Source organism: Peromyscus maniculatus, chromosome 2 (assembly GCF_049852395.1).
Source record: "Peromyscus maniculatus bairdii isolate BWxNUB_F1_BW_parent chromosome 2, HU_Pman_BW_mat_3.1, whole genome shotgun sequence".
Lineage (NCBI taxonomy): Eukaryota > Metazoa > Chordata > Mammalia > Rodentia > Cricetidae > Peromyscus > Peromyscus maniculatus.
The window spans coordinates 1,787,795-1,800,113 of NC_134853.1; the positions used below are offsets into that span (position 1 = coordinate 1,787,795).

Here is a 12,319-nt window from a genome sequence, read left to right on the forward strand (position 1 = left end):
GTGTTGATGATAATAAGGCAGCTAGACCCCATGACCTTTCCCTTCCCTTTCCTTTCCTTCCCTTTCCTTTCCTTCCCTTTCCTTTCCTTTCCTTTCCTTTCCTTTCCTTTCCTTTCCTTTCCTTTCCTTTCCTTTCCTTTCCTTTCCTTTCCTTTCCTTTCCTTTCCTTTCCTTTCCTTTCCTTCCCTTCCCTTCCCTTCCCTTCCCTTCCCTTCCCTTCCCTTCCCTTCCCTTCCCTTCCCTTCCCTTCCCTTCCCTTCCCTTCCCTTCCCTTCCCTTCCCTTCCCTTCCCTTCCCTTCCCTTCCCTTCCCTTCCCTTCTTCCCTTCCCTTCCCTTCCCTTCCCTTCCCTTCCCTTCCCTTCCCTTCCCTTCCCTTCCCTTCCCTTCCCTTCCCTTCCCTTCCCTTTTTCCTTTCCTTTCCTTTCCTTTCCTTTCCTTTCCTTTCCTTTCCTTTCCTTTCCTTTCCTTTCCTTTCCTTTCCTTTCCTTTCCTTTCCTTTCCTTCCCGTTCTTCCTTCCTTCCTTCCTCCCTCCCTCCCTCCCTCCCTCCCTCCCTCCCTCCCTCCCTCCCTCCCTCCCTCCTTTCTTTCTTTCTTTCTTTCTTTCTTTCTTTCTTTCTTTCTTTCTTTCTTTCTTTCTTTCTTTCTTTCTTTTTTGGTAAATATCAGGGTTTCACTTTAGTCTAAGAATTTAGGCTCCTACTGCCCCAGCTTCCCGAAAGCTAAGGTTGCAGGTACATTCCTCGCTTCTTTCTAATTATTTCATGTAATAGTTCTTCAACCATTTTCTTTTTATTTCTTTAAAATTTATATATACACTTTTAAGTATACATTAAGAAAAAGTTAGTATGCAATATTTTCTTTCTGTTTTCTCTGTTGCAATATCATGAAAGCATACTGCTTGTTGAATTTTACAATATGGAGGATCTCCATTCAGATATTAAGGCAGACTCCATATCCTAATACAAATGAAATAGACTGTATTTTGTGGCAGGTAGGAGAGAAAGTCTAGGGCTCAACATGGCATAAGCATGCATGTGTGTATGTGTATATGTGTGTGTACAAAATCCAAGACTTCTGCACAAAGTCAGTAATTTTCAGAGCCAACATACTTGGTGGGTGGACTAGAAACATTGCTCTACAGTGCAGGATTAGACATATTTGCATGTCTTAATCTGTGTCTGGTTGAAACAAAGAAGGGATCAAATGTCCTACCTGCCTGTCCCGATCATGGGTTTTAAGTTTTACCCGAGAACCCAGGAGGCAGAGGCAGGCAGACCTTTGTAAGTATATCTTTGCTACATAATGAGGCCCTGTCTTACAAATAAACAAGTAAGCAAGCAAACACACAACAAAACCGCAGCAAACACCCCAAACAAAACCAAACACCCTTAATCACAGTGTTTCGTTTAAGGCTGAAATTCACAGTTACTTAGCAGTGTACCATGTCCCCTCCCAAATATTCCAGGTGAGCATTCCCAGTAATCTGAATTAGACAGAAACATAAACAGTAAGACAAAAACCAAACACAAGTTATATGTTGAGGAATGAACATTGAATCCCGGTCAGAAACATTTTTCAGAAGTAAAATTACAAGGAACAGAGGCTCAGTAGTTAAGCCATCAGAAGCACTGGTGGAAAGGAGGACTACAGAATCAGACCCATAAAATAAGAGTGGGTTTGAGATACCAGGTGCGGAATATAAACCATTCTGACTACAATTAAAGAGACAGTGAAGGTTCATTAGAGGAACAAGATTTACAAAATATGACCAGGTAGAAAGGAAGAACGAAGAATAATCAACTGAGACATTCAATCACTGAACTTAGAAATTACATGAGATGGAAAATTTGAAAGCTGACAAGTTGGTGACTCCAAATCAACCAGAGAGACTCTCCGAAGGAAGAGGGTCAGATGGGCCTGAGGATGGGACATCACACAGGTCCTTTGTTTTCAAGAAAATGAAGGGTGTCATGAAATTGTATGGAGGAGGTAGGGTGGTTAGAGATAGCCTTGGAATAGAGACAATGTGGTATATACAGACAATGTGGTATATACACACAATGGAATATTGCTAGGCCTTAAAAAAATAAATTCTGTTATTTGATTCAACAGAGATTTAGAGAACATTTAGAGTGAAGTAGAACTAAGCAGAGATAGACTAATACCCGGTATTCTACCTCATGTATTTGCTTTAATTTAATTTCATCTTGGTTCAATATAGAGTATCTAGGCAGAGGGAACCTCAATTGAAGATTAGCCTTCATCAGAAGCCTATGGTCATGTCTATGAAAGATTTTCTTAATGATTAATGTGGCAGGGTCCAAGTCCTATAGGCTATACCATTTCCTGGGCTGGTGGACTTTGGCTAATAAGAAAACTAGTTAAGAATGAGCCAGTGAGCAAGCTAGTATGCAGCATTTCTTTGTGGTTTCTGTATCAGGTTCCTGCCTTGAGTTCTGGCCTTGATTTGACCTCAGTAATTGATTGTGATTTGGATGTGTGACCCCTGATAAATTCTTTTCTCCACAAGTTACTGTTGACCACAATGTTCTTGTCATAGCAAGAAAAAATTAGACTATATGAAATTCAAAATAATTAAACTTACCAAAGCACAGAGTGAAATGGTGACTATAGAGGCTGGGGAAGTGTAGGAGAAATGATCAAAAAATATAAAAATCTCAGCCAGGAGGAATATGGTCTTCTTGGGGGATGTGGGAAAGGTTTTAGCACATTGCCTTGTGAATATAGTTAACAAGAGAGCACTGTATGCTAAAAGATGCTAAGAGAATATACCTCAAATGTTCTTAAAACAGGTGTTAAGTATCTGAGTAGATTTAATCATTTGGGTTGGTCTAATCATTCCACATCATTTTCATAAGCCATAACCTCACTTTGGTTCTGTGAATTTATATAGTTATAAATGGTCATTTGGCATTTTTTTAATAAAGGAAGGAAATTGAAAATAAAGACAACTTCAATCGAGAAAAAACAGAATTCATGCCAGTAGACCTTCATGCAAGCACCATTCAATGAGCATATGCTCTAGAAAGGAGAAAAGGAATGCTACCATGTTGTATTTACCTAGTATGATGGTTATTTTAGAGTGATATTTTAAATCAATTTCTTTTGTAAAACCAATAGAAAATTCCCAAAGCATTAGAATTTCTAATTAATGCAGCATGAATTAATCTGGCTTAATTATTTGCCTTGTGAGTTTGCATTTTGTATCTCCATTTATGCCAAATGTCAATCACTGGGAAATTTGATAGTAGAAATGTTTTAATCATTGATACAGGCTGTATTGTGTCATATGAAATTATTTTGTATAGTTTAATGTGCTAGTCCAAAATAATACAACTAACCTCTAAGTCCAAAAGGTTGTAGATAAATAATACGATCTAATTTCCCAGTTTATATAAATGGAAACATTTAGAAAAGGGCTCGTTGCAGTATTAGAATAACACAATTTATACTAAAGACCAATACTACCGTCAATGCTATAATGACTTCAACATTTCTCTCCACAATAAACCTAATACTAATGTCTAAAGCAATTGTTGAATATATAATAGCCTTTGTGTTTTCACAGTCTCTAACTTGAACATGAGAGGTCTTACATAACAAGAAATTTTGTTCTATTAAGCTGTAGAATACAAAGTTATAAAGAGCATTTATGAATGATTAAATATTGAAGGGAAGTTGGAACATTTAATCTATTGCAAAACTCATTTAATGCAAAGGTATCCTGGTGATAGGACATTTTTGATACTCTATTTGAAGGGAACATTTTCATACAGTGTAACTTGTGGGATTTAATTTCCTTCTCCTCTGAGAATTTGAAAATTGTTAGACTGTCCGATGGCACACTTTTCCATATAGAACATAAAATCATATTAGAGGATTTCAGTAACTTATAAAACATCATCCAGGGCCAAATTTATTACTGGAAAAGCACATTCACAACAAATGATTAAAAAAAAGCTGCAGTAAGTACAAAGTTGAAATTGTTATTTTGAACTTATCCTGAAATGATCGCCATGACATTCTTTTACGCCACTGCCTTGCTGTATTTCATGATAGGTTTTGTCACCAAGAACAAACTGAATTGATCTTGGATCAAATATAAATTTGCCATTCTCAAACAGACAAGCATAGTCGTCGCATTTGCAGGACTACAACAAACCACAGAGCTCAGCACATGTAGCTCCACTCCGATAAACTGCTTTCAGCTTTGGCAAGATTTTGCCTTGTACCTAAATGCGACATCAGAATTGGGATGCTGAATACCGATCAACAAACGGTTGTACTTGAGTCTTAGAGGCTTCTTGTCAATTATTTCTAAATCAAAATAAGTTAAAATCATAACCAATAGTAGCTTTATTTCATTAACTGCAAAATATCGGCCTGGACATTTGCTGGCTCCGAATCCGAATGGCAGAATGGAGTACTTCAGCTTTTTCCCGTCTTTGAGAAAGGTTGTTTTCTTCTTGCCATCTTCTACGAATCGATTAAACCTAAATTCCTATAAAGAATAATAGACATTGTTAAAATTAAATTTTTACAGGAACTAGTTTGAGTTATGTCCACCAGGTTGCTGTCTCTCCTTGTCTATCTTGTTGTGCAAGGCTGATTTGTCTGAAAACATACAGGAGGAAGTAAAACTTGAATACATGAAAGCCATGCTCAAACCTTCAAAAACTTAAAATGTTACAGGGAACACCTATATTCAAATACCTAAACCACTTCTCTTCTCTGTTCACATTTGTCTTGTCTTTTCTTACTTAGTATTCTGTGCTGTCACTAACTACTGGAGGCCGGATAATTGATAAAGAAAAGACATTGATTTCGGCTCATGATTCTAGAGTTCAAAAAGTTTAAGAGCCTGGAGTTCATGGGGCCTTGATCCGTTCCTCACAGTGGAAAACCACTGCAAGCTGGTGCATTTAGAAGAGCAAAAATAAGAGAGGCAGTCTATTGTTATAATAACCCACTTTTCTGGTAGCCAATATGGTGTCAAGAAAGTGATAATTAACATGAAAAGTGTCTTAACCCTAACAACCTAACCACTAAAATGGCATTCAGATTTCAGGCTGAGTTTTGGAGGGGACACTCAATATTCAAATCACTGTGATTACAGGAGTTTTTAAGCACAAAGGCTACATTTATCTCCATTTCTGTCCTCTATGATGGATCTTGACATATAGACTATTGATAGACCAATTATGGGTAGTAGGGGTCTCCTATACTGCTGCCGTTGTTACTATGAAGTAGTACATCTCAGCAGCCAGTTTGCTATTCATTTATCCTCCCATCTATCTCTTTATGGATGAGTATCATGAATTTAGTCCATTGCTTATGTTTGTTTGGTTTAAAGAGACAGAAAATAATAAAATTCAAACAAAGGCCCAGAGAGAACCTAAGCTGCAAAACATATTTGTTTTTTCTATGTTAATGTGAATTTCCCCTATGACATTTCTATTAGAGTGCATTCTGCTTGGATTAATTCTAGATAACAGGCATTTCTGACATATTTTCATAAATAAGTTACAATACTTGCTACAGAAAGGTAGAGAGCTAGTTTACTTAGGATAGTTTACCAGCAGCCTTAATTTTGCCAGTCTGCTAAAATGTCCTGGCTCAACTCTTCCTTGAGTTTATTAAAAGGTACTGAGTGACCTTATTTTAGTTTGACGTGAATTAAACCTTCAATTAAATTAATGTTCATGGTTTGAATTAAGACGACCAATTATTTCCAATAGTTGGAGCTCATTAGATCTGCTCAACCACAACTTTGATGTAAACTACATGATGTCAAACTTGTAGAGGTAGGTCAGATCCAACATGATTCAGGTTATGGCGAAACTCTATAATGTGACTAAATTATGATTGCATCACAAATGCTCAAGCTATTTTAATGACAAGTTGAGTAATGTCAAGCCAATCATTTCCTTTATCGGGACTGGGTTTACCTTAGTTTAATCCAGAATACTAACTTTCTTAAGCATTTGAACTTTGAAAAACGTTGCACAGTTCCTACTCTCTCCCAACTTGCAAGTCAGTACAACGGTATTCTCTGTGAGCACACAGCCACAGAGCGAGACCCAGGACAGGCACCAAAACTACACAGAGAAACCCTGCCTTGAAAAAACAACAAAAATTATTTTTGAATTTTATTCAAATGTATATATTTATGTTCCCATCATGACAGTCACAGAGTAAATGCTACTGATAGTTTCCCTCTGAGTTTTACTAAATAAATAATAAAATGGAAATTTCTGAGATGTTAATTCTGAGGAGACTGAAAAAGGATGACAGAAAGCTAGAAGAGTAACAGGGTGACCAGTGAGAAGTTTGAGGAAGCTTCCCTAGCCTCTCACAGGGCAGCCATTGAGGTCACTGAGAAGAGCCTGGGCATCCTGGGTATCATAGGGCTTATTTTATTTACACTAGCTGGATACTATGGAGTCACAACTTATGTTAAGTTTCCTTTTTTGCCTTTTCTGGCACAAATGCCAGAACTGTAGTGAATTTTTTCCCTGGGATTGTTTTTCATGTCAAAATTTACTTAAACTATTTGGCCTTAGCGGGAAGCTATAGGAAAGAGTGCTAATCTCCTTAAACTGGTCAACAGGAAGAAGAACGCATCAGTGGTGTGAGTTCAGGAAGGCAGGTGTGAGCCCCAGAAATGGAAAAAGTTTACCAGAAGAGGGTTCATGTAATACCTCTCCTTCTTTAGAAACGCTATGACCATGTTAGCCTTGAACTCATAGAGATCCGCCTTGCTCTGCCTCCCAAGTACTGGGATTAAAGGTGTGCGCCATCCCCTCCCGATGACAATAAATTTTAGTAATAATTCATTTTGTTTGTTCTACTGCCTATGCATGGAGAACCTGGATAGGTCCATGTTGGGGAGGCTTATGATCTCCATTAGGGAGTTATGTTTAGTTTTAGCTCCTAAAGGGAAGCATAATTCAATCTCACCTGAGCTATTTGGGATAATAGTAATGTAAAGCAAAGGCCAGTAAGCTCCACTCAAACTCAGTATTGACACAATCATTTAAAGTCTTCAAGTGACCTTAGGGTGTTGGAAACAGGAGTGGATATGAAAGCCACCACACCTGCCTGGTGCCCACTAGGTGTTCTACTGGTAAGTCCTGGAGGTGTTTGAAGCAATCTGGCCAATGACACAGAGGAAAAGAAAAATCTATGGGGACCTCCAGAAGTCCTTTGCTTAGAAAGAAAGCAGCCCAGAAACCAAGGGCTTGTGATCAGCCTTTCTCTGGACTTCATCATGCATAGGTGACAAGGACAAACTGCAGTTAGCACCAGCTCACAGAAAATGGCAGAGTTAGGGAACCCGGGTGTCTACCTCTGCATTTTCACAGCCTCTAGTAAGTACAGTGACACTCCCGTGGCAGGGTTCCACATACGCTTCTTGGACTAATGAACAAAGGATAGCCATGCCTACTATTAAAGTCACATTCATGTTCTTGAAGAAAAGATAAGATGACTGAATGTGGGCGTGGGCATACAGAGAATGGGAAGTGGCTGTGTATTCAGAGTATACAAACAGCAGAAAATGTGCAACACCGAAGCATTTCAAGTCCAGTTTGGATAGGAGATGCACTTTTTGGGATCGATAGGAGAGGCACTTTTTTTTTTTTTGAGACAGGGTTTCTCTGTGTAGCTTTGCACCTTTCCTGGAACTCACTAGGTAGCCCAGGCTGGCCTCGAACTCACAGAGATCTGCCTGGCTCTGCCTCCCAAGTGCTGGGATTAAAGGCGTGCGCCACCACCGCCCGGCCAGGCACTTTTAATATACACGACATAGGAGGACTGCATAACCACCTCATTTGTGCTTTATGAATGCTATGTTTAGTTCAGTTCAACAGATTTTTAAAAACGCATTTCCTCTATAAGAAACATTGCTAATACAAAGGCATAAAGTACAGTCCTGCTGAGGTGGCACACTTGATATGTTCATATCTTTAGTTCTCTCAGTTCATAACTTGACTATAGAAATCTAAATTAGACAAAAGATACAACCTTCTAGTAATGAAAACAACAACAACAACAAAAAAAAAACCTTTCAGTTTTTGGAAAAGCTAAGGGGACTCCAGTGATGCCCCTGAATTCCAGTCTTCCTGGAGACAGGACAATATGGCAAAGAAGTCATTTTTGTACCTTCATGATCTGGGTTCAAATCAACTATGAGTTGTTGCCAGCTAGTACTAGCTTCTGAGAGGGTGAGAACAAATCTCCCAGGCTCTATATCAGAGTCTTCATGTTGGTAACATGTTACCTTCCCAGTACAGTAGTGTTTGCACCAGACACCATTAATCAATGTTACAGATTAGGGCTTTCAAAACTGTTTCACCAGGACACCAAGGGTTTCAATATGGTAGGTGTGAAATGTGGATTTGCTGGCCTGGCAGAAACTCCCTTAATATAAAGCACCTGGCTATGGGGGAAAAGCCATGTGATAAGATCTGTATGGCAAACAATAAAGGACAAGGGGAACTTTTATTTCTATGTCACCTTATGTTATCACAGGACTGCTGGGAAAAGAGCAGCCCATTAAGTGTTTGCTCCTTTGATCTCTATTGAGTGCACAGTCTCTATTCTTAATGGAGACAGAGAATCATTTATTTACCTTACTTACTCACCTGTGATAACTGGTCTATTCCAAAAACAGTGAGGATAATTAAAATAATCTTGACATTGAGGTTCCCATAGTGATTGGGAACTTTCAAACTGATTTAGCATTTTATTACACCCACAGCCTTCTGAAGATGGGGGCACACTGCATGAGTTTAAACAAGACCTTGTAATAGCAGAGCTTTTCTAGAATATTCTGAAGTTGCTGTGATTTACTGTCTTTACCTCGGGAGCTGCATGGTGATCGTGACATCTTAAATGGTGCTATGTGTTCCCTATAGCCTAACACTGTCAACAGGCTTCTCTGTTCTTGACCATGTTTGGACCTAGGAAAATGGACCTGTGGCATTAATTCACTCAATAGCTCCAGTTCTGGGCTTCCTGGTAAGAGAAACCACCACTGTTTCCTTCCCATTACTTGATGGCCAGTTGTATGATTTCTGGCCTATAACAGTGGTGAATTTAGGGAAGATCTTAGAAAAAACTTTAATAAGTAGCTCACTGCTAGACAAGTAACATATTACCCAGACTTTGCTGGGTAGCATGTCTACCTCTAAAGCAGGAGAGAGCCAAGGAGGACTGTTCCCTTTGGTTCACTCTCATTGTGCACGTTTCATTTGCCTGTATGTTTTCATACACTGACAGGAGCCATCCAAATGTGAGATATCACAAGATGAACAGCCCATATTGAGAAAAAGAATAATCCTTAATATACTCGTTACATGTTGGCAGTTTATAGGCCAGATTAGGATTTCAGAACACATTTTGTTTACCCCATGTTGCTTGAAACTTTAGTTTTCTGGATATTTAAAAATTCAGTTTCATCTCAAAGTCAATTTTTCAGGTTCTTTAAAATCCATTTAAATAAATTCTTTAAAAACTATTCTTAATGTTTGCTATGGCTGAAGGTCAAGGATTACCCAGTTGTGCCATTTAGATGCCTTCTAGGGGTCTCTCTCTCTCTCTCTCTCTCTCTCTCTCTCTCTCTCTCTCTCTGTCTTTTTTTATTTTATGTATGCCACAGGTGTGTCTGGTATCTGAGAAGATCAGAAGAGAGTCACAAAAACTGGAATAACAGATGGTTGGGAGCTTCCATGTAGGTGCTGGGAACTGAACCTGGGTCTTCTGCAAGACCAGCATGTGTTCCCAAAGACAGCCATCTCTCCAGCCACCTCAGGTGTCCTTTCACTATTGTTCTTAACATTTTTAGTAGTATGACTGTATTTGTGCTCAAGCTACTCATTAATTTACTCTATTTGCATCCAGTACATATTTCAGTGTGTACCTCTTTGTCTTAACTGATACAGAGTTTCATTTTCATTGCATTCACTCATCTTTATATCTCCTTAATCACTTCACATGGATAGTATTCTGTTGGCAAGACCACCCTTGAGTAAGTAGCTGTAAAATACTTGACATTTGCAAGGTAGTAATACCCTGTTGGCATCAAAAGCACATGTAGGTGACAAATGGGCAGTGACACATTCTCACAAATTTGGTGGAAACTGCTCTGTTTTCAAAGAGGAGATGACAGAGGTGATGATCGTGGAGGAATTTGGAATTTTCTGGGTAGGCAAGTAAGGAGGGGTTTTCCCTGAACAGAGAGATAAGTAATGGGGGGCATTTCAGGAGCAGAGAGGTTCAGGTACCAAAGGGATGAATGTGTGAAGGAGAGGCGGGGCATGCTTTGGGAAGTGATATTCAGACATTCTGAAACCACACTTTAGTGTGCTCAGAACCCATGATGGGCTGAGGATCCTGGGGTTTTAGGTCCCGAGAGCTGGGAAACTTGCATTTGGAGCCAGTCAGCCTCATATTTTTGGCTCAGTTATTGTCTCTCTTCTACTTGTAATTCCTAGTCTTCCCAATCAAAGTCTGAAGGATATAAAGTCTATAGTGAGGAGTAGGGGTCTCTTGATGACTCGGGGTCCGTGACTTCAGTGCCAAATGGCCCAGGATATGATTTTCAGACTTTTCATTACTGCAAGTAGATGGTGGTTTGGCATGCACATCTGAAACCCAAGTTTCTATTATGGGTTCTTGTTGCCATCTTAAGAACCAAAGAAAATGCAGTTATGTATCACTTGACAGTGGTATGGGCTTAGAAAAATCTTTATAGAATAAATAATAACTGGAAAAATCAGATAAAATAGCTCCAAATCATATTTTTGTTTTTGTACAAAGAATGATCATCATTCCACCACTAATTTCAAGAAAACATCACTGTAGCAAAAATTCTCTAATCCTAACGCAAGTCAGGTATAACTGAATAATGCTAAAACCTACTAAATAATAGATTCCATTGAGTCTCGTTAGAGCGATCCTAATGATTTTAAATCACTGTTCATAATTATGAAATTTTATTCTTCCACTGATTTAGTACGAGGCAAACCTTTTGTTTACTATTAATGTCATTTGGGTAATGTCTGTATTCCACAGGGCAATATATATACAAATTACAGTTCAGTCCCTTTCCACACTCCTCCTCCAGCTCCTTCTTCCTGCCTCCCCCACCCCCTACCTCCCCACCCCCCTACCCCCATCTTTCTCTCTCAGTTTTGTTATAAAGACAAGCCTGGTGTTGAACTTGCTAACATTCTATACCAACCTCCCACATGCCAGATTATGGATGCACAACACTCCTTAATCAACACTTATAATTTTTTCCTTCAATGCACATGTGTGTGTGTGTGTGTGTATGTGTGTGTGTGTGTGTGTGTGTGTGTGTGTGTGTGTGTGTGAGAGAGAGAGAGAGAGAGAGAGAGAGAGAGAGAGAGAGAGAGAGAGAGAGAGAGAGAGAGTCTTTCTATGTAGCCATGGATGGTTTGGAATGTGCTGCGTAGTCCAGGCTGGCTTAAGCATACAGAGATCTGATGGCCTTTCTACCATCATGCCTGACCCTAGCTCTCATAATGTATAATTCTGGCTTTCAAATTTTTAAAGTTATCAATCAGATTTTTTTAAAGGGGGTAGAAGAGTGAGAGGTAGAAAAAGCACAAAGAAAGGTACTTATGAAGATGGTGGCAATCTGGTGAACATTTCTTAATTGATGACAACAATAATTCTGATTTAACTCTCATGACACAAATAATAAACTCCCCTACCAATCAAATAATCACAAAGAAAACCCTAAGCAGAAGTGTAAAATTGTAAGAAGTGTTGCTATTTTAACCTTTACAAATATTTTTCAGATATTAATTTCAGCTGTGTTATTCATTGACTATATACTAACAATTGGAATGATTCACAAATGCAGAGGTGCAGCTTGTTCTCTGTTTCATTGGCTGAAACTCTATGGTTTCTCTGCTGTCTTTATCTGCATAATGCCTCACCTAAGAAACCATGCACACTTCCCCCTGTAATGAGACATTGGCTTTGCTGGTTAAATAAATACAAATCATTTCACTGTTCTGAAGTCTGTCGTTTTATTAATTTCCTAAATTCAATAATATTATAATTCAGGTTGGCTGCAGATCATCTATCTTTGAACCTGTGTTTGAAAGTGGTCCATCTATGGAGTATTTGAAAGGAGGATGGAAGTTTCCTTCTAAAAAGGTGGATGGTAAATGTTACAAGTCAGCAGCATCACCTCCTGCCAAGCACAAGCAGACTATAGCTGCATTCAATTTGCATGCAGGGGATGACTCTGAAGTGGTATT

At 38.9% G+C, this 12,319-nt stretch overlaps 1 protein-coding gene across 6 annotated transcripts in view; it reads right to left on the reverse strand.

Moving 5' to 3' along the window:
• Positions 1 to 581: 581 nt before the first annotated feature.
• Cyp7b1 (cytochrome P450 family 7 subfamily B member 1) overlaps positions 582 to 12,319 on the reverse strand; it is a 174,987-nt gene continuing 163,249 nt past the window's right edge. For 4 of the 6 annotated variants that reach the window (XM_015993517.3, XM_076563661.1, XM_042270670.2 and 1 more), the window contains one exon: positions 582 to 4,524. In XM_015993517.3, the coding sequence (XP_015849003.2) occupies positions 4,228 to 4,524 (297 nt within the window). In that variant the 3' untranslated portion in view covers positions 582 to 4,227. The remainder of the gene's footprint in view (positions 4,525 to 12,319) is intronic. The other 2 variants (XM_076563662.1, XM_076563660.1) reach the window with 1 other exon arrangement.